At 42.1% G+C, this 23,597-nt stretch overlaps 1 protein-coding gene across 2 annotated transcripts in view; it reads right to left on the bottom strand.

Annotated features, from left to right (window-relative positions):
• The window catches only part of LOC114882064 (DNA-binding protein D-ETS-4), a 37,136-nt gene extending 14,615 nt beyond the window's left edge, over positions 1 to 22,521 (bottom strand). For both annotated transcript variants that reach the window (XM_029198946.2, XM_029198957.2), the window contains exon 1: positions 21,734 to 22,521. In XM_029198946.2, coding sequence (XP_029054779.1) covers positions 21,734 to 21,769 — 36 coding nt within the window. In that variant the 5' untranslated portion in view covers positions 21,770 to 22,521. The remainder of the gene's footprint in view (positions 1 to 21,733) is intronic.
• Between the last annotated feature and the right edge of the window lie 1,076 nt (positions 22,522 to 23,597).

Genomic DNA, 23,597 nt, shown 5'->3' with positions numbered 1-23,597 from the left:
TTCTACCCTGTTTACCTGTTTTATCGTCTGTTTTCTTCAACTCTGTTTTTATCTAAACAAGAAAAAAGCAGACTTTTCTTCATTCTTTGCAGTTAACCTTTTCTTCTTCCTCAGTTACAAGGACAAGAAGATTCTCCGTTGCATCGGCAACCTTATGAAAATTACTCAGATGTTTCCTTGATTATTTTCACAAGAATCCCGTGTAAACTCAATTACGATCGAAACTGTCGATACGACTCGATTATCGATTCTATGCGATCTATAACGAACCTTGATGACCTCGTAACGAAACCCTCGACCCTTTCAAACTCCTATATTCCTGATGCTCTTATGTTGTCATTAAGTAGATCATAGAGATTAAAACACAATTTATTTAAAAAGTATAAGAATGCAATTGAAGATTTTGCAGCTAAAGGATTGCAGCTGCATTTTTATCAGCTTATCAAATTTATTGCTTTGATTTAACGTTCAAAAGAGAATACTAGATGTGAGCGAGTACCCGAAAATTTGGATCGGATCGCGCCTGCATCGTTCAGGTCGGGTTCTCGCCCATTTACGTTTTCAATTTTTGAGTACTCCCACATAATAGCTCTATTCAAAATAGAGCTATATTTCTCTTGCTGCAGGATCCTCAATTCTTGCTGTCTCCTCAGCGATTAAAATCGTGATAGGGAAGAGAAACTAGGAAAAGGGGTATGCAGGTGTATATCAGCGAACTGCAAATCTGGCACATATTTGAATACTCGTATCGTGAGGATGACTAACGGTATACCAGCTGGATTCCGTTCGAGTAACACAAGAACAAACGACAAAAAATTGCAGAGGCAAAAAGCACAAAGAAACTGTTTATTATTCGATTAACTACGATCAATTAATCAACGACCAATTCAAGCGTTTTTACAACAATAAAAAGCCTAATAAAAGCCGCTCTTTTTTCATTTCAGATACTTTGAAATTTCTTCAAAAATGTTTTGTTGGGCGTAAAAAGAGAAACGGATCGAACAAGAAGAAACAGAGAAGGAAGGTAGCAAAAGGAGCAACATCGTCGGGAAAGAAACTGAAATCAGAGTTTCTAAGTAACGTGCATCGACGTGGCGCGTGTGTACGAACCACTTGGGAGTACAAGTTATGCTCGAACCGGCGCATAACGATAATGTGCATAACTTATGCGCGTATAATGCAAGTACTCCGCGCGAACCATCGACGTTGCACCTTGGTGGTGTTGCTATATGGTAAGCTGGCATGGTAAACTAGCTGAAGATTCCGAATGGTAATAACGTTGACTAAACACGGCCGCGGGAACGGGCCTCTTTATTCCTGCGCCTTTCCTCGCTCGATAAGGAATGCGCGTTTCCACGTAAAGTGGCAAATAATGATGCTTTATATTAATCTTGACACACCGAAGTACCGTTTACGAGCGCGTGTAAAAAAAAAAAAAAAAAAAAAAATTGAACAGAAAAAAAAAACATAGTTGTCCGAGTTTCTTGACTCACGATCCTTTTCTTTTTTTTTCGTTTCACAAATTTGATCCCGTTAGGAAGGGACGCTGGCCTCTGTCATGGAATGACAGCACGGTCGGCCCCATAGCGAAAAATAGAAGAAAGAAAGACGAAGTAGCGTGGAAGGTGGAAGGAAGGCGAGGCAAGACAAATAAATAGGGAGTCGCGATAGCGTAAATAGTAACATAATACCGCATAATGAGGGCATAACGCGGCTCGGTAATGCCGTCTGTGCATCACCATGAAAGAAGTTACGGCAGGTCTGCCTTTGTCCGTCGCGAGCGGCCCTTAAGGCCGCGTTATTAAACGTTTTATAGGGATCTCTCCGAGGCCGTTGTCCTAGAACACCGGTCTGCTCTCCTCGTGTAACCCCGTGGACGTTATAAATTCGACCTGTTGCCGGTACGAACACCTGGACTCTAGTACCGACTGCAAACGATCCTCGAGCATTTTTGCCGAAGTAAACACCGTAACGAGGCCACTTTTATGTGCGCCCAATGATTACGTCATTTGTTGAATTTAGGTACGATAATTTTAAAAATGACGTGGGATTTTCTGAACACGCGCTTAATATATGGATAGATTTAAAGTGGACTCGAAACTGAGATACTTTGCTGAATTATGTCATGGTGAGGTCATAAAGTTTGAACAGCGTTAAATATGATTTTAGAGACTGGCTTTTGGAGACTTCGACGCATGGGTAGGAAAGCGCCGTCCATAGTCTGAACGATTAGTTCTATCATGGAAGGGTATAACACTCGAGTCGATTCTAAACGTTTTCTATCGGGTTCCAGGCTTGCTACCTCGACCGCATAATCGAGTCTCGTTAATAATTGCCTCATTATTGCGCACCGTTGCGCCGCATCGTTTGTAGCCGAGATATTGGCAGTGTTCGCTATTAATAACACTTTGCCGCCCACGCATCGCCATTGTTGCGAGTGGGTCCCGCGCGTTACACGTGTGCGCGTTGCGAGCGCGGTGCATACATTACGATGCATCCTCGAGGATGCACTCAGCGGCCCAACAAAGGCGCGAAAAGCCCGCGTTCCGCATAATCCAACGATTCAATTCCACGGATACGAGGCTCGATCGTATTCATTGCCCCTTGCATTTTTCATTCTTCTTTTCTCAATCGAGAAACAAGGAGCCAGAATTTTTGGCATTGCAGAGATATTTCGAATACCTCAGCCCGACGACTAATTTCTCTCATTTTTAATTAATAAGAGAAATCAAGGTAGGTACTAAACCTGAGCGTGGTAATCGTGTTGCAGCAAAGGCGAATATAAATAAACGATACGACCATTAATTTTCTTAAATGGAGCAGGAGACTTTGTATTGCGCGGTTAGCCGATCGTAATGGATTGTAAATCGCGGCAAGTTCGCGATACGTATCGGTCTATGCGATCTTTAGGCAAGAATAAAGATTTGTATCGGGAAAAACCGTCTCTTGAAGTCATGAGTCGTATATCGATTGTTAAACACTCGTGAGCCATCAACGATACGATCTCCTCTAAGTTTTTATGCCTCTGTGACACGGTACAGGGTTTTTTCCACGATCAAATAGAAATATAATTCTTGAAAAATGATCGATCCGTTTGTTCAAATTCTTTCGACGTCAATGGAGATCCTGAGTCCTGGCTGGAAAAGGATTTCGAAGAAGAAAAAAGAAAGAAAGACGGGAAAAAACGAGATTACTTTTATATAAATATGCTGATCTGGCGCCTAGGCTATGGGATTCCGGATATAGAAGCACCAATCATTGTTTGCGATAAGATAAAACCTTGCTCCGATTTTAAATTAGCTACCCGGAAGAATGTCGATCACCCACGTACGCAGAGGGACAAAAAACGCGACAGATTCAGACGTGTAACGATCGATACGATCGATAAGTATTGGATAGTTTCGTAAGGAGAAAAAAAAAAAAAAAATACAGGAATGATCCACGAGTGTTTTGGTATTCGAAAAATAACTCTCATTTCTAGTCGGCATTCCTTCTCGAACAACATTCTAGCATATTATTAATTAAGTTTTTGTAGTAAATATACTATTTGTTCTCTTTTTTTTAGTTCGTCTTATAATTTCATAAAGCAATAAGGAAAAATTCTAAGTCATCGAAACAGAAGTATAACACTAAACTGAATCTTTTTCGACCAAAAAAATATTTTCATATTGTACTCTGATACTATCTATGCTCGTAAAACATGATGACTAAATTCACCTTCGACACACAGATACGATCGAAATCACGGAAACATTATGTATTCCACAGATTTACAACCGTCTTATTTTTCATTTAATACCCGTATCGCCGTCGCACGTGAATATAAACTAGCGCGACACATTGGCGTAACTAGATAGGAGGTAGGGTGGATTGGCCCCTTCGTCATTTAAAAACATTAAGATTCTAAAATTCCAGAATTTTTAAAATGATGTTTCAGATTTCAAAAATTTCGGAATTTTCAAATTACAGCATTCTTCCAAAATTAAAAAATTATAGAATGATAAAATTTCTACGAGATCCCGCCCACCATAGAAAAAAATCCAGTTACGCCAATGGTACAGTAGTTGGTTCTTGACGTCATCAACTTTATTTCTGTCTAATCACCTACTAATTATCGAAACTTTTAAAACGCTAAAGTGTACTTGACGATAAAAAATTGCGCAATGAGATCGCAATTACCAGGTGAGACAGTCACTATTTCTGACTCACCCTGTACATCACGGGTGCACTTTTTTTTTTTCTTTCGAGTTACGTCGACGGCTTCCGTCTCTTCCTTTTTGCACCCTTTGCGTCATTCCTCTCCCACTGTCTATTCGAGTGGAACGAGAGAGACGGAGTTAGGAAGTCATATGGGACCGTGATTTGGAAAAGCCGGAGTAGCCGACCTTGAAAGTGTCAGACCGTTCTCCACGTGCGAGAAGGATACTCTCGAGTCTCTTTTCTCTCTTATACTCTTCGCATCTGTCTCATTTTTTCCTCCCTTCTACCACATCTTTCCACTCGCTCAGCATCACACGATTTCTTCTCTCGGTCATTGTCTTTGTTATTATACTATGTCTGCGTGTATTTTTGACACACGATGTTTGTGTTCCGCCTGGCCGAAGGAAACTCGTTCTCCAGCGCATTTTGAACATTTACGGTGATCGATGCCATGAGTTACGATTCTCGTCGAGTTCGGGCTTGCGCAATATTCCGATTGAAATGTTTACAGGGTGAAAGTAGAACGGAGGGGATACGGAGAGCTCTGATTTGCTGGCAGGCATTTCTTTATATTCCATGCACGAATCAGATTCTGTTATCTCGACGCTTTGTTCGTACGACACATTAAATCGTTTTAAATATTTCGCTATCATTATTTTGTATAAAAGTAAGATTCGTACAATTGAAATTCTCGATAGACGGTCAATTTTCACGGGATCTATTGCTCTCATTATCGACCGATATCTAATCGCGAACGACACGGTTGTTGAAAACAATCGTGGAGGCAGTTAACCGGCGACCAGAGCCCGTATAAAAGATTAGACACAGAGTTTCTTTTCCTTTATTCAAGGAGGCATCGTGCGCCGCCTTTCTCTTTGCGCAACCGTTCCATTTCCAGACAACAAAAGCCAAGTCGAAGCTTCACGTATCGCCGAGAGAGAGAAAAAAAGGTTTAATAGGATTTGCTAAGCAGGTAAATGTCGAACCGCATACTTGAATAATTTAATTCGCCCCGGTGAACCATGTCTGCAGCTCGATTGAAAAACTTCACGTTCGACCTAGCCGGTTACCGCCGATCCGACTAATTAACAGCTTTTCCGCGATCGTGTAAATTGCATCGAGCCTGATAACGAGTTGATTTGAATAAACACCGGGTGTAAATCAACGAGCGCGAGTCTCAGAAAAAAAAAAGAAATGATCGCGTCGATAAATAATCGTTGAATAATACGCGGCATCGCGTAAATCATCCGGCGAATTAAATTAAATTAAATTCAGCTCTGATCAACTTTTATTTACACTTCGATCGGTGCAAGTTAAAATGCACCATTTGCGATCATTTCAAAGTGGCTTTGTCCGTTGAAATATTTATTTAACACTCGACTTTCTCTTCAAACCTTTCGACTCGGCTAAAATGTTCAAAGCTTCCTACTTTCTAAATTAATCGCCGTTGAAATGCAAATTTAACGTCCACGCTTCCGACGGAAATTAGCAAGTTGGTAAAAGTTTCCAGCGTTCTATAGGTAAATTATTATTTAAAACGTGTAATTTGTTTTGATTTCCTCGGTAGGACGTCCTTCGCGCTTTGCCATCGTCGCAGAGTTTCGAGATTTACGGATAAGACTTACAAAAGGTGGATTATATATTCAAGAACACCGCGAGTACAATACACGAAAGCGAGGATGAAGCAATATATATTCCTTCGAATTTCGATTGAATCGTGTTCAATTTCACTCACACCACCCACATTCTTTTTGCAGTAAATACAGAATTATCTCGTGCGATTTGAGCGCAAAATTGGCAAATGAAAGTGTGTTACTTCGCTGGTAGTACAACTCGCCGCAGGTACATATTTCATCTTATAATGTTATTTTACGCGATGCGTTGATCGCGCTAGTTTTCAGAGCGGCACGATAAATCGCAGCATCGTGCAATTGCGCGTGTACACCGCAAGAAAGCATACGTTGCTCGATTCCTCGATAGTTTTCGCCAGATTTAAACCGCACAAAGTATTATTAAATGCTTCCATTACTGTAAGTTAGCAGGGACAAGGGTGGATCTAGCTTCCATCAAAATAGTGAATTGGCCCTTCACTTTTCTAAAATCTTAATGTTCCAAAATTAAAAAATTCTAATACTAAATTCCATAATTCCACAATTCTAAAATTTCTAAGGATCCTAATCAATCCCCAAAAAATCCTAATAACCTCAATGATCAGGACAAGCGTCGGGACGAGACGCTTTTAAGCGCTAATTCCCTCCGATGGGTGCTCCACTTCATTCAAAGTCTAAAAAAATCTCTTTTAATCCCTTGCTTTTACTCCTGAAATATTTAATCGAATTAAATTCGCAACTTGAAAGACAAGAATTTTCTTTTGTTTCTCTGAAACGACGAGTTAACTGGTTTCTCAGTTAACAGGTTAAACAAGACCAGAACAGCAGAACTAATTAACAGCGATGGAGTTTCGCGGTTGACGAGACGCGAATGATTCGGGATCGCAGGCTAACGAGTCGTTTCCTCGCCACGCATCGAAATCACCGGCGACTCGTCGCACGAATCTGACAAATGAATTATAGCTAACATCCCAGGCATCCGAGTGGTCGGCATTGGCGGAGCCCGTAAATGGATTTAATTAAGGATCGTACCCCGTACACACTTTGTTGGCCGTATCAAATTCATTACCAGTTAATTTAAACTGTATTCATTTAGGCTTATTGTACTTGGAGGGGCATGATTTTCAACGTTCGAACGAGTTTTTCTAAAGGCATTTGTCAAGTCATGTTCAGCTGTTTCACGGGTTACCTGCTCGGAAATATTGCTAATTAAGGAACGGTATCGCGCCTTATGAAAGCAGCACGGGGATTTTTCTTTGCGATCGTGCAACCAGCCTCGAAATGTAGGCAACTGGATTTGGGTGGGTGAACTCGCGTATAGACTCGCGTAAGTGGCAAGTAAGTAGCGTGCGGATACTTAATAAGCCGCATGAATTACGTTATTTTATGCTGGGCTGCGCGTTAAAAATGTCCGAGAATCAGCCACCGCTACGAATACGTACACTTGCGATCAAATTAGGCTTGCCTAGGAAAAAGTACGATAAAAGATTAGTAAGAATTTTCAGTATTTTAATTTTGACGATGTTAATATTGAAAGTAATTTAGAAAAGAGAATAATATAATTTTTATTTATCACATATGAAAAGCCTTATTTGACGGTGTTTTGGTACGCGAGAATAATAAAGAAAGTTTGTACGAACACAGCTGTTTTTAATTTTGTATTCATTGTTGGGGGAAACAAAGCTGGCGTGACTGATTCCATTCTACAGTTCGTTATTAGCCTTTTATTGTGTAACGTTGTACCGTTTAATGAATTACACAGGGTGTTCTTAAATTAAGCCTTCGAGTAATTATCAAAGTAATTCGAGCCTCGAATATCGAATAACCGTGGCTAATTGTCTTCTTTCCGGTTTAATCGAGCAAAAAAGGCTCGATATCGGACTAGTTTTAATTACCAGATGAGTTATTAACCGCGTGGTTATTACACGTTTCCCTCGTCTAATTACCATAACCGCACACCTCGGTATCGCATCCAGAGGACACATAAAGACTCCATGTATTACCATTTACACAACGAATACCGATCAGACCGTTATGACATAATTTATTCGTTTAACAAGCGTCCCCGTAAGCCGGTAATGCGCGACGAAGAAGAAACGTTAGAGGAACATTGGTGCGTTTTAATTGAAGACACCACGAACAACGGTACAGTAAACGAAACGAAACGCGCTTCAATGTGTACGAACGGCTCGATCTCAAAACGCAGCCAGTGGACACGAGTTTTTTTGCATGCTAACCGAGACTCAAACTGTCGTCGTGCATACAGAAACATTGGTCATCGAACGAACATACGTAATTAGCTTTTACATTCGGTCCTTCTGGTCTGAAACTCTACCGAACTGATTTCTGATTTGTGCAATATCGTTGACGTAACTTGGACCCTCTTGTGGGATGGGCCGGGTCCTTTAGAAATACGGAAATCTTAAAATTTTGGAAACTGGGAATATTTGAATTTTGAACTTTTTAGGATCTGAAATTTTCAAATTTGGACATTTTTAGAATTTTGGGACTGTGAAGGTGAAGGTTCACATTTTTGGGTAGGGGCCAGCCCAGATTTTTAGGGAGTCCAGTCCCACCCTAGCTCCTACTTATTGTTAGTTACGTCAATGGCAAGAATCACAAATCAGCTAGTAAATTGAAAACTTTGTTTGTAATTTGTAACAAGAGGAAATCTATTTCTGTTCTAGTTAAAAATGAATGTGTAAAACTCGTTATACATATATGGAATACATGTTCGATCCACTGAACTGGTAATGCTTCTGATTTGCTTTTTACCTATATTTAATAATCGCCATTCCAATCGAAATTCTTAAAATACTTGCTACAGTAATAAATTCAGAGTGATTATAAATAAGTACGGTTATTATGACGCTAACTGTTTGTTTATTTTCACTCGGTGTAAAAATAAAGCTTTAATTTGTGGCGAGAAGGTACGTACCGTGTGTACCATTTAATATCATGATAATAAAGAAGGTTGAAGGATACATTTACGCAAACTGGAAATGGTTTTACATGTTTTTATCTGTGTGATACTCTTCTACGGTTACTCTGGGCAAATTTCAGACATAATACTTTACTATACTACTTTATTCGACGATAACGACGTTATGATCTTTCGCGATAAATAAAACGCGAATTTTTCCACCAATTTAAACTTTCTTTAATAATTTTAAGTTAATACAGCGTTTGTCGTGGTATTTTGCAAGGTGTTACATAATTTATTAACAAGCGACAGTGATAATAAACGCGAAAGAATACGAGAAACTTGAAAGCAACTTTTAATATACGATAAATTATGCAAATTCCTTTCGATACCTACCCATACCTTTTGCACGGCACACGGCTCGTAAAACATAATATATCACAATTGAAATTATAATCAAGCTAATGAAACAACACGGCCTTTTAAAGCCATAAATCGGCTTGATAAAACGGCGAAATCTCAAGTTCGTCGATCAACGTTCCCTCAAAAGCGTGTCTGTTGTTTCGATAAGGATCGCCGTTCACGAGCGAACGTCGAAAGATCGAGCGATATTCGTCGATCCTCGAGGTTGTACAGTTTCAATAGAATAGACAACAAAGCGAAGGTTTTCGGTCGGTTCGTAAAGTTTTCCCTCTGGATAAAACGAAAACATAAAAGAATGAAGGAGAAGAAGAAGAAGAAGAAGAAGAAGAAGCCTATATTGGGGTTCGAGCCGGTGCACGTGGCACGTACGTACACTTTACCGAGTCGCGTTTTATATCTACCGGTAACGTTCGCGGCATATTTTATACTCGCTGACTTATGTTTAATTCAGCGGAACACCGTGGCTCCGTAGTTCGCATACGGACGGAGGAAGAGAGAAGATCGGCGAATGCGGGAAGATTGAGCGTAGATTGGCCGGGTCGAGGGAGCAAACGTCGTGAAAAAAGAACGGCCGGGAACGGGTTAAAAATTGAAAACGCGGCAATAATTTATTTCCCTAACATCCGACTGAGCCTTCCAATCTCGACCCGATCCACGCCTCGAGCATTTCGATTCGCGATCGGCTTTCTCTACCCTCTTTTCCCTGCTGCGCTATCCGCCGGAAAAAAACTATTCTCTTTTCCTAATCGTGCTATATTTTCAGATCGCTTTGCTTCTAGTGCTATAGAGTTTACGACGTTTTCGTAGCGCGAGCTCTCTCCTTATTTGCGATCGCCCAACGGGTCGATAAACCGAGAGGAGAAAAGTGATCAAGGGAAAAAAGGGGGTGACGCGATACGCTCTCGAAAAAGCTTGGCCTCTCAGAAAATCGTCGAGCCACACGCGTGGGTGTCCACTTTTCTCCTCTTCGTCCCACGTTTCGCAGACTGTCGTCACACCCGCGCTTCGCGAAACACCGGTGGGCGGACTATACTATTTACTGTATCACTCGGTACGGTGCGTGCCGCTTTAAGCATAACGCATGGCTTGCACGCTAGCGCAAGATATAGTGGTGTTACGTCGAAAAGCAGGGATGATGAATCGTCCACTCGGTTCCTTGTCGCTCTAATCAAAATTTATCTTCTCGTCGGCCATTTGGTGGCGCGCCGGATCGTTTAGAAACGACCGATAAACTCGGCGCGAGCGTAAAATTTCATGGGAAAAATAAATTTTCCTTGAATAAAATCGCGGACCGAGTTGGATGTCATCATCCCTCGGAGTCGCGAAACCGTCCGCTTTAAAAGGGATGTCCATCGTCGGATTTTCAATCGTAAAATCGCGAGGAATAGTGTCGCAAGAACGATCTCGTTCGAAACAGCACGATACTTAGAGGAGAACAAGAGCCGCGGTTCTACGATTGCATCGACATTGCGGAGGCGAATGTCTCCGCGAGTCGACTATCGTTACAACGACAACGATACAATCGAGGGCACCGATCGATGTTTCCTGCGAGGCTGCTAAAGACATAACGTTCTCATGTTTACGATACCCGGCCGCCACGATAATTCGCTCGGTAAGGCCGTACACGCGTATACCACGTACGTATTATTCGCAGTTTGCCAGGGAATTCTTGTGCGAGCCGTAAGCGTGACAGCCACAGCCTTATTCTGCGAGCCGATACGTTTTTTACAGACGTCAAAGCTTTTCGAGCAAAGGGTGCACCGATATGCTAAAGCGTTGGTGTTGCTCCGTCATTTTTCATCTCTCCGACTCCCATTTTCCTCAAATCCTTCCTCAAATATCGTGGAAATATCGTAACTTTGTTGACCGAATGATTTTAAAGAACCTACTTTACTTTTCAAACTGATATTAATCGCTCTCGTTTTTCATAATTCGTACGAGTAGGTTAGCCGCAAAGTGGTAGAGAAAGGCGGGCGAGATAAATGATACGGTAAAGGCGATAAGGGTGTGAAGAAACAATAAAGGTCATGGGAGGTGTTCCTGAAATACGATAGGCTAATGATACACCTCTGAACAAGGTATTCACGGTTTTCATTCTCCGCCTAAGTAACGCTCGAATCGCACCTTTCATCGTCAAAGGTCAATAAGAAAATTGAACGATACGAAAATAGAAGGTTAGATATCCTCAGCTCGTTCGGAAATAATTAATTGTCATATCTGGTGCATACGCGATGCAACAAGACGAGCACAGGAATCAGGATGAAACTGGTGGATGCAACTGAACCGATAAGTGACACGTTTTACTTTTTCGTCGTAAACATTCGCAGTCATTCGAGCAATATTTAGGTAGCGCTACCACTCTCTTTGGTATCTTAAGATACCAAGTAACAGAAAGTTAATTAGAAATCAAAGTTATCGATGAAAAGAAGCAAATGCATAAGGAAAGAAGTTTCTAAAAATTGTCTACACGACGAAATAAATATCTCCAAGAGAAAGTCTCAAGTTTTTCTCTGTTCGAATAAATATGGAACAGAGACGTTAATTTTGTACGAGCGTACGAGTACCCGAGACTCGGCTCCGGATCCGAATTTTCGGATACCCGCCCACCACTGTATATTTCGTCATCCATCTGAAGGAGCAATTAATCGAGCGTGGACGCGATGAAAACGAGGCGAGCGCGAAAGAAAGGCGAGAATCCGTGGCCAGGAAAGAGAAAGGGTTTCAGGAGGCGTTCCTGGAACGTGGTATGGATGGCATCCTCGCAGGATAATACTGTATAGCCGCATACGTGGACGAGTACACGACGCGACGATTGTGCTCGCTTCCCCCGGCATTATAATGGATTCAAACTAAGGGTTTGTATTGAGATATCAGTATGTGGCCGGGCACCGGTAATGGCCTCCCGTTCTAAGAACCCGCCTCCTGTGTATCCAGAGCAGATAGGATATGCGCTACTCTCTCTTTCTGCATGTGCAATGCTGGGTATAAGTATCTATATGTAACCGTGTACCCGCAATCAGATTTCACCCCCTCTTCTTCGATCCATTTCTGATGAAACTTTTACCTCAGACAAAAGCATCGCTGAATTGTTTGCAGATTATTTGAAAATTCTCGGAGGAAAAATCGAAGAATTTCTTCTCTCGGTACGAATCGAATGGATCGGAGGATTCTTATTGAGATATCAGTAGGTGACGCGGGTAATGGCGATCGTCGATTCCGAGAACCCGTTTGCGCATCCGGAGCAGACGGTGCACGATCGTTCTGCGCCCTTCTCGCTTCTGATAGCTCGGCCGGTTGTGCGAGCCGCTTGCATCGCTCTCTATTGCGGCGTCATAATTTACAAACTTGTATTCATGAACGTAAAGGTGAGAGGGAGAGCGTGGCGTCGTAAATTCAAACCGCGACGCCGTGTACGCGAACGTGTAGAATTAAAACGCGAGATACTATAACTCTCCGCAACGGATTTTTCTTCAACGTTCTTCGGCGTGTCTGACGTTTTACGCGCGAGACCGCCGTTTTAACTCAACTTTGATAAATATGAGACGAAGCTGCGCGCCGCTGCCACAGGTGTGAACTCGTTCAGGATGCATTAAATCTTTCGGGAGCGGAAGGTGTCGAGGGGGGAAGGATTCATAAATCGGTACACGCGTTGGTGGAACGAGATGAATTCTCCTTTCGTAGAATCGATGACGTTTGTGTTACGTGAGAAAGAATCTATCTACCGATGACTATTTCATATCTACCATAAAACTCTTTTGAACATCGCGTTCCCCGTTCTCCGGGCGACCAAGTACAAAGTTCAGAGCACACGAATTTTGTAACGTCGTTAAAAAGAGAGGTCGCGTCGAGAGGTGTAGCATCGAAGAAAAAAAGATCGAGGAGAAGTGGAAAACAGTCACGAGCGGACGAGCCTCGGGTATCGTAAATCACTATCGACCTATTCTATTCAAATGAAACTCGTGTTCTCCCTCTGTGCAACGTCTTTTACCTCCCCCGCCACTTATTTCTTTCTCTGTTCGTACAATGTATCGAGGATTTTGTTTTACTTGGAATTCCTACGTTAACGAAAGTATTAGGGACTTATCTGGTATTCCAAGCTGGCCGATTAAATTTCCGATTAAATTGAACCCATTTGTATTCATTAAGAGGGAGAGCAGAAAACTATGCCGCTGCACTGTTAATGAAATCGCATGACCCTTCACCGTCTCTACAAACTCTCAATTAGGTCTCGAACTTATGAGATAATCGGATAGATAAAAATTACCCGGGTACATAGTCGAATATTTCATCAGATGGATGAGACAATTGAGAAGCCAAAATAAAAGAAGAGTTTCGTGTTTCAATAACTGGGAAGAGCAACTATTTCATATTGAAATATTTAATAATTACTTTAATCATTAGAACTTTCTATCTTATCGAAAACCAAACGCGATTTCGATCTCGTCGAAGTCAGGGAACGCGTGCAAATTATTGACCGATGTACCGTCAGCTGAAAATGAAAAAAAGAACGAAGAAAGGAGGAACAAAAAGCTTTGAAAACTCGTTCATTAAACGTGCGTAAAGGCTGGTCCGTATGTAGGCGACTCGCGGACAAGAGTATCAAGCGGCCTAACGGTAAAGCCACGTACCGAAGAAACTCGGTTGCTGCACGACTACCTACATAAACCAGACGCACGCGTCACTATGTACATATACGTGTTCACGTATGCGTACACGCGTAGAAAATTCAAGCAAATGAAAAAAAAAAAAAAAAAAACTAATCACGGCAAAATCTTCGCAAACGACCAAGAACCGCTCGAAATATTTCATCCATGCTGTAAAATCATTCGTCCACATAACTGTATTCGTATGTGCATCATTGATATTTCTGACAATCAGACTGGAATTTATGATCGATGCATCGAGAAATGCATTTATTTTTAATGCACTTTTGAGACTAATATCATTCAGAATTCGTAGAATTCATACACGATACTGTTACATTTTTAATAATCGTCCGTTTTCCTTAAGACAGAAAAACAGTTATTCTAGGCAATATATCCCTGTCACCTGTTATTAACGCGAACGTGTTAATACTGTTCGATGATCAATGAAATAAAAAAAAAAGAAACATCACTGTAGACTTCCGTAACAACCGAAGAATCGTCTGATCGATAATGGGATAATAATCGCGAGTGTCGTAACGAGTATCTGCACGAATCTTCCTCGTTTTCATTTCAATTCTACTCAATTTCCCGAGCAATTTTCCAGACAATGATAATGACTATATTTTGAACGCTCGGTGTTTGCAATTTCTAAGTCGAAAACAAGTATAAAAGTAGAACGAGGGGAAAGCCAATTACTTAAAGCAAGCATTTCTTTCGCACATGCTCGATCATTTACTGTACACTCGCGATCAAATCAGGTTTAGGGAAAATGGCGATATGGGGGAAGCAGGGAATCTCGAAATTTTCATTTTGACGGCAGTAATATCAAAAGTAGTTAAGAAAAGAAAATAATATAATTATAAGTCATTAAATATTATCAAATTTAATTAAATATCAATTCAAATTTTCCTGCCTAAACGTTTATATTCATTCTCCCCAAGGATGTCTATAGGAGAGGATTAAAACCCGGAATGTCACCATTTTTCCTGAGAAAGCCTGATTTAATCACTATCATGCAAATTAATAAACAATTCGACGAATAACTCGATAAACTTCATAATGGAAACGTTACTAATAGACCTTCGCGATTGCAAAATTATGACTATCCAAAGTGAAAAGCAACCATAATCGCGAAGGATTAGGCAATTTTTCACAAACGATTCTAAACGTTTCCATCAACTCGAGAGGAGAGTACAAGCAATTGTATAAAGCCAGAACGATGAGAGAGTACTTACGCACGTTTCACACGTTTGCGGGGAAAAAGAAAGGCTGATTATAATTATTAAAGGTTTCCACGACGTACATAGGTACGCGATTCCTGCGGAATGAACAAAATGCTGCTAAACGATTGTAATAAAACGAACATTCTTACAGATTCTGAAAGATATTTAATTACGCAAAGCAAGCTATAAATAATTCTGGAAATTGATGTCTCTTTCGCGAAAAATGAACGTTTAACGAGATTCTTCAGTTTTGAACTTTAAGTCATAAATGTTTGTCAATACGTTTTCTTCAAAAGATATTTCATTCGCGATCACACAAAAATCAGATTCAATTAATACGTCCTTAATTAGTAAAATGAAGAATGCCGACGATGGCGAAAAATTCCTCGATGCCACGAAGATCTCGCGGAACGGAAACTTTCTTTCATAGAAACGGTACTCGCGCGAGGAAAACCGTTTTAATGAAAGCAGCGCGTCGTAATAAAGCAGTAAAACCATGGCAGACCGTGGTAACTATGAAAATAACATAACAGTACAAAATTTACATTAACGTTAATGAATAACTGGAATGGTAACTATGGATTTTCAATCAACACCTAACAAATCCCTTTTTCTTCAAATAATACGTAAGCCGAAGCTTTTTCAGAACTTAGAAAGTTCGACTTTCTTGAAAGAATCGTGAAAACGTTTACTCTTTCCGATCACGTAGGCTAATCTCAAGCTAAACGCTGTTCGTCGATTACGTAGCGGCGTTCAACTAATAATGCCGTCCATTACTATTCCGTTCACGTGTCGGTCGAACCTTCTTGTCCCTGGTCGTTCAGGAACGCAGAAAAAGAGGTGAAAAAAAAACGAACGGACAAACCTATGAATGAAGCTGTTGGCGAGGATTTTTAATTGCATCGATCCCTCGCGTTAGACTACATAGCGCCGGTTAATTGGAATGCATCGGTGCAACTCTATGCAACAGCTGGTTATTGTTTCTCGCTGGCGCGTGCACTTTTGCTCTTTCCATCTTCCTCATCCGGATGTGCGTGAAACGGTCGCTGCTATCGCGGAATCCGGTCGCACTTGGACACGTCTTACGTTCGAACCGTCACAGAACATTAACCGTAAGTATTACTCACTCATCTACGCTCCTGTGTGAGTGTAGCTGTTTACCTGTATGCTTTCTAAAGATCATCAAAAGTATTTTTATTTGGATATCAAAAAAATTGATTTTCGAGTGTGAAATTCTTCTCTTTTTTAACGCAACGTTAGAATTTTTTGTTTTTTAATAAAGGTTTAGTGTCGCATCGATTATTAAGTCATTAGGCTTGCAAATTTTCTCTGCATTTAACGTGATAAGGAATAATCGTATCCGAACGATATTTAACAAGATCCAGTTGAAATGCTAGAATCACTTAACCAGCTACGTTCTCGCGCGGAAAGATCACGTGAAAGGGATAAAGCGCGATGCTGACTTCTAACCAGCTGGGAATGGATTTGTTAACATCGAATTAGCGGCTGAAATCCATTGCATCGCCGTTTACGAGATGCATCCACGCGTACGCGAGCCTTTTACTCGGGTCAATTATCCGCAAGAATTCCGTGTAATCGCGTAAGATGAAAAGGTGTACGTGTAACAAACGAGGTGAAAGTGAGAGAAGGCTGGCCGGTGTAGTCTGGATCGAAACAACGAAACCTTGAATATATCACTAGCCGCTTCGTAAAGATCGTACGAAACGTTAGACGATATCTTATCGCTTTTGATTCGCTCGCAAATAAAAACATCTTCAATGAGTTACTTACATGAATGAATGCTCATCGTGTCTACTTTGTAATCTAACGTGTCATTCTTCCCTGATAAGACAAAACCTTGATAACACCTTTCATAGTTTCTCGAGTAAAAATTCGCTATTTCTTTGATAAGAAAAAACATAATACACCTCACTTTCATTTCGAAATTAGTCTCCAAGGGATAAATAACGAAGAGTCCCTGAGCGCGGACCTTTAAGTAGTAAAGGTCAACGAAAAATCCCAACTGGTCCGCCAGCAGGGGATTCGCCCACGATTCACCTAAATTCTGTGACAAAACGAATCTCGAGGAAAACGAAAGTAAACGACGACGGGCTCACGAGGGTTGGCGGGTATCAGTGACGACGGGGGGGTGAGGAAACGAGTGAAGCAAATCGTTTTGCAAGACGTGAATCCCTGGAGGTAAGAGAGCGTTGTTCGCGTTACAAAGTATTTTAAAGGCGGCGAGGAATGAACGCGGTTGAGCGACAAGACAAAGAATATCAGCTGGTAATGGCCGCTGTAAATTTCACGTTACCGAGGCCGAAACGATACACTGAACAGAACGGACAGACGGATGGACGGTTCGCGTAGGACACAGGCGAGCAAAAGGGACTCGCTTAGAGCAGCGGGGAAGAGATTGTGAGAAACGTGAGCCGACGGGATCTCGTAACCTTTTCTTCTTCTCCGCTGAGATGAGCGAAAGAGCGACGAGGATGCCTCGATCACCCGTTAAATACGAATAATTCTTCAAGGTGCCGCAGGATCTACGTTAATTCCACGGCGAAGGACACCCTGCAGCTCTCCTGAAGAACGGCTCTAATCTCTTCACCATTGTAATTAACACTTGGTAGACAGCTGTTTACGAGTGAACGAGGATTTTTAATGTGTAACAAACGTATAATTTCGTTTCTAAATCGGCGCGTAACTTTCTCAACAAAGAAGTGATCGACCTTTGCGGCTGCCTTTCGAAAATCGGCGCTCTCTCGCCTTGCGGAAACCTCGACCTCGCTCGACTTACCCGCCGTTTCTATCTTTACCTTTTATCGCACGATCGTTACGATTTGCGTCAATACCGACCACCCACGTGCACGCACCGAACGCTGATTAATGCCCCCGATTTCGGCCCGTCGATCGATCCTAGATCGCAGATCGGTCGCCGCGACGCACGCGAGAACCAGCGTCACTTTTGCTCCGCGCGTACCGCTCGATCGTAACGGTTGTGCAAGGTCTCGTTCGACGACTTTTCAGCCGTTCGCGAAACGGTGTTTCTATCTATCGGTATTTAGAGATGCCATTGATATTCGTCAGACGCGTGGAACTTGGGCGAGCTCTGGCAGCCCCTCGATTTATGCGAACCACGTGTTCGATGATTCACGAATTTCGCAACCCGAACGAAGGGTGTCCGAAAGATCCACGGAACTCGGAAAGTGGGTTCGAAGCTTGAAATCTTTATACAGTTTTTATGTGTCGAAAACACCCGCGCAAGCAAGAAAATCGAAAAGCGCCGGTTTATGTAAATAGGCATTGTTCGCGGGACGTTGTAATGATCGCTGTATTGTGCCGTATGCATGTAAATCCGTGCAGTTCGACTGAAAAGTTCGCCGGAGAACAAAGGGGGTAGACACCTGAGTAACACGGCGAACGGTTTGTCGGCGCACTTGAACGTTTTTCTTTTTCTTCTCGGGAATAATACAGCGAATTCTTTGCTTCGCTGGCCCCGTAGCCGAGCCAGAGGACGAAGGGTGAAGAGGGCGGAGTAAAAGGGCGAAAGGGGACGACAACGCGACGCGGTTCCAGGAAAGTCGAGAAGGTCATCGCGACTCTCTGCTGGCTACCAGAAACGATTGAAACAATGAATCGTGAGAGGAAGGATTCGATCGTGGTTACATGCTTTAAGCAATTAAATTCAGGGATATGGGTGGTGCCCGCAAGGCCGTCCGGACGATAGTACGTATAGCTGGTAAAATATACTTTATTAAAAGACGAATAATTCAAATAAAAGCGAAAGTTTTGGTGATTCGAATCGGATTAAAATCGTTCCTTTATATCGTTTATCGAGACAACCCGAGAAAATCCTATCAATAACACCGCAATTTTCCCTGTCGCCGCGATCGACAACGGTACACACCGTTACCATCGGGATCGTAATTACAATCTCGAGTCCAGTTACGTAACGAGCGCTTCTAACGTCTCGATGTCGCGAGACCAGTCGAGCTTTCGTATCGAATCGAACCTTTTCCGATCGAAATACGACGACGTAAAGTTCCGGAAAAAATGGTTGAAACGTTGGTAAAGGTTAACGACGACTCGGGTGACGAGGAAAACGAGACCGTTGAAAATGGTCAGAGAAAGAGAGGAGCGAGGAGGAAAAGAGAGAAGAGGAGAAATCAAGCCCGCAAAAGTCGTGTCGTGGAAACGAGTCTGCTGCAATTACTACGAGGCTGCTATCCTCGGACCAGGAACGAACGACCAACCACGCCCTCGCTAATGCGAGACCGGGACAGGATTTCGAATTGCCTCGGCAAGGACATCAACTATATACGACGACCGACACAAAGACCGGCTAGTGAGATTTTTTAATTACACCCTGTTTACGCGGTCAGCCGCGAGAGTATGCTTGCTTGTCTGCCTGGCATCGCTCGCCATGCTCCACTCCGACCGCGAGATTTATGATGGACGAAAGTTGCTGTTGTCCACGCGTGCTTCTCTATCGAAAATCTTTCGTATGCTTTTTATCGAGTGTCACTATGGTAATATTAAAAATTTGAAATTGAGGTATTCCTTTAATCTGAATACCTTGGTATCCGGCTACTCGAAAAAGTCACAGCTCTTTGAACCAAAAGGAATCTTCCTCTTTTTTTGTAGAATTCCAAAATCGAAGAGGACATCGAATGGTTAACGCATGAGTTCATAATTTGAAAAATTGTCTAAATATTTGAAAAATTGGAATAAATGACGCTTTGGAATTCAGAAACTCGTCGAACACGAGGCTGCTTAATGGAGACAAGAGTCACTTAATTATTCATGGGATTTCCACCGTAAGTTTGCGACCGATCGATCCAGTGCAAACATGGAAGAGAATACAAAATGAAGAATCATCTTATGCGAGAAGAGGAAATATTTTAATAAGAATAGATCGCGATTCGAGGAAAGAGCTAAAAAACTCCAAGAAGCTCGATAACACGTGTTGAGATAAAAATTCAAAAATAAATCAGGAGAAATAAAAATCGAGGATCGAAGGTTGTATCTGACGTTGCAACGAAATTTTAGATACATCTAATACTTGAATATGGTAATGTAAAATTCATGTCGCCGTGCCTTATAGAGCTCTTTCATGAATACATAATTCTATTACAGAACATATGCATTAACTACTCGTCTAAAAGGAAAAATATGCCGGTTACAAATTCGAAACGATTGTTCGATACGAGAGCAAAATACATATATTACATGTAAAACTGTAAAAAATGCAGGAAATAGGTCGTAATGAAGAACTTTGAAAAAGAGCTGCATAAGATAAGTATCTCGTGAAAGCGAAATTTTCCTGTTTATCTGGTATTTTTATAAAAAACGATGAGAAGTAACAAATAATTTTAGCTTCTACATCGCACAAAGTTCATTCTCGAACAGACTCGATAAGAAAGAAATCAATTAATCGCCTGTTTGGGTCTTTCTTAAGGAACAATCAATCGAAATGTCGCGAACGAAAGAAAATTTGTTTATTACAAATTTTTTATTTCGATGGAATTTTGAGCTAACAAAACTGTTGTCGCTTCCGTTTTTACTGCAAAATTTTCCATTACGTGCCAGCCGAGTGAATTTCTCGTAGCTGACTACCAACTGTTTAGTGGTAGTAGATTCGAAAGTTAGCCTTCCGCGAGCGACCGTCTCTGTGACTGTTGTTTGTGTCTTTCTACGACAGGGCCGTATCTACTTAAACAAACTGGGACAATGCGTTCGTAACGGCGAAACTGTTCCATCGATCCTCCATGAAGATAAGACTTTTGAATAATTTCAATGATATTCAACTGCGGCGGTGATTAAGTAGTAGAAAAGGCGCGTTTAATTCAGACGATAGCAAACGTTCCTACCTGTTCGAATTAGAAAGAAAGCATATGAGATTCTTTCAACAAAAACAAGATTCGATCGGTGGAAAGGTTTCGCGTGCTCGAAATAATTTTCTTTATGCATTCGATATTGCCGAAAGATAATATTGTGCCCCTGAAAATGAAATTTTGTTTTTAAATTGCATCATGAAACGTATGTGCAATTAGATTACCGAGCTAAAGTTCACGGAGAAGGTCGAAAATTCGAGTAAAGATCAATAATTGACACTTATCGATTATTCGTTTTAACGAAAATCAGACATTGATACAGTCAGACATTGATTTTCTCTAATTATAGAAACAATTTAACGAACGCAAATACGTTCCTTATGAAACAAAAATATTATGCAATCCGTGTATTTTTCCTAGAATTCCACGCTTTATCCATCGACATAGATATTCAAAGTAGATAAATTTATCATGCTGATTTCTAAATAAGCCTTTCGAGAAGCGTAATTTGAAAGCGATTAACAAACAGAGGACAGATGTTAACGCGGGAAGTGCGCGCGCCATTTGAAATCTGCGTATGAAAAATCATACGGGTCCCCCGTTATTATTCGCGACTGCTGTCGAGGTTTTTGCTCATTACCGTCAACCAGCAGGCTTAGATGGCATTTCACTTGTAAAACACCCGTTACTTTCAAAGTGGCTCGGTTAAATTAATTCTAATTACCGCGAGCCGCGTTCCGCGTACAAAATAAATTCCCTTCTCTACTTGATCCTTCGCGGGTTTCACGAACCCAAAGGCAATAAGGGAGTTTAAATTTTGGCGGGAAAATTGAATGGTGGGATATTTGGCGCCAATTAGGTTCAACTAACTCACCGTTTCCACCATGTCGAAGCCTCCTCCGTACACCATCTCGTCTTTCCCGGTGTTTCTCCGTGGTATCACACTTTTGACAGTATCTTCTGCACGGCGCTGCCTCGAAGGGTGGCAGTCGATCTCTCGAACGGAGAAGAGAGATCGACTAGCTCGCTAAGGCGTCTCCAGTCTTCGCGCAAATGAAACGCGCGACGCGAGATCCCGCTGTGTCGTCTGTCCTCTCCTCACCCTCTTTTGTTTTCCTCGAGTCACTTATCGTTCTCTCCCTTCACCTTGTCCAGCTCTTATTCGCGCGTTATCTAACCTCCCTCAACGTGTCGAGGCTTTCGTGTGCCGCGTGCGACTGACTGACCGAGCGGCAAGCGGTAGGCACGCGGCCGCCACTGCGCTCTTCGAATTCAAGCGGGCCGAGTCGACCCGGTCGCGACCGAACGTTGCCGAACGCCGGCTCGACCTACTATCGCGTGCGCGTCTCTCTCGCGCGCCTTCCTCGCCAAACTATCTTGGATCCCTGCAGCACTGATAACACCTTCCAAATAAAATCGATGATCTCCTATTGATCGTTACATTATAATTCCTCCTTTCATGATGTACCATTCCTTCGAGGCAGCTGTTTAATAGCTTTTTTTCAAGCGATTATTTCGAGAATTTTGCACCCACTCGCGTGTTTTCGAGGATTCGATTCACGAATCACTCGAGTTCACTTTGGCAGACTTTTTCGAACGACACTGTCACGGGACGGTTGCCTGGTGATTTTACGTCGACTGCGGTGATTTAACGCGACGTATATCGCGAGTTACCTTTGTATGACTGATCCGTGCGAACGGCGCGAGACGAGTTCGTTCAAGTCATCGGCGCGACCTACTAAGGATCGAGCGCATGCGCGCTGTGCTTTCTGTTTTTACCGACGATGCAACCGGTGCGCGATTTATCGTTATAAAGCAATGGAATTAACTATCGAATATAGCAAGAAAATAAATGGAAATAAACGAATAAGTGGTATCGAGAACCGGCGTGGAATCTTATCGCGTATCGAGCGTGTTAACACAGTCGTTTCGATAAGGACAGGGTCCGATCGCGATCCAGCGCACGCCAGAAAAAGGAAACCGAAAGACGTTATCGAGAAAAGAGCGAAAATAACCGATGAAAAGCTTTGTTACGGCATTCTTCGGGACGTTGCGTGTAGAATCCGCAACCAGCCTTGATCCGACAGTAAATATCTCGGTACACGCGCAGCGGGCTCCTTGGAAACGCACTCTAACGATCCGCGCGAGAGCACGCAGGTATTTGCGTGGGCGATTAGTCGACGATTAGATCCGCGACACGGTTTATGGAGGAAAAGTGGACACAATGGTCCTTTCTGACTTATGACGGTGCAGGACGGTGGCGCCGCGCCGTTCAGTACGATTGTGAAACGGATTCCAGGCCAAGTTTTCCGGTTCTGACGTCAAACTTTCGAGAGATTATGCTGTCTGCGAAAAGATGGAAATTGCGGGCTTCTTTATTCGAACCAGCAAATGATACGTTGTTCGATGTAATTGGAAAATGATCCGAGTGTCAGCAACGAAAGGGATCGCGTGTACCTAACACCGTGCACCTCTTATTCGATACTTCATTTTTCTGATAAGAAACTATTATTTTCATTTTAAAAAACAAGAGATTCAATTTTCTATGGGATAAGTATTATGACGTCGTTTCTATGATTACACCAGACGAGCGGTAGGAAACAATGAATGCTCGGGATTCCTTGAATACTTCATGGCGATCGAAGCAAAGACGCGTGCCAATGCGCGTTACAAATCTAATTCACCGAAGAAACACTTAAGCACGGACGTTTATATTCTTACAAAAAAATGATTGATAC

This window comes from Osmia bicornis, chromosome 1 (genome assembly GCF_907164935.1).
Source record: "Osmia bicornis bicornis chromosome 1, iOsmBic2.1, whole genome shotgun sequence".
In the NCBI taxonomy this organism is placed as follows: domain Eukaryota; kingdom Metazoa; phylum Arthropoda; class Insecta; order Hymenoptera; family Megachilidae; genus Osmia; species Osmia bicornis.
This window is presented reverse-complemented; position numbering and strand designations above follow the sequence as displayed.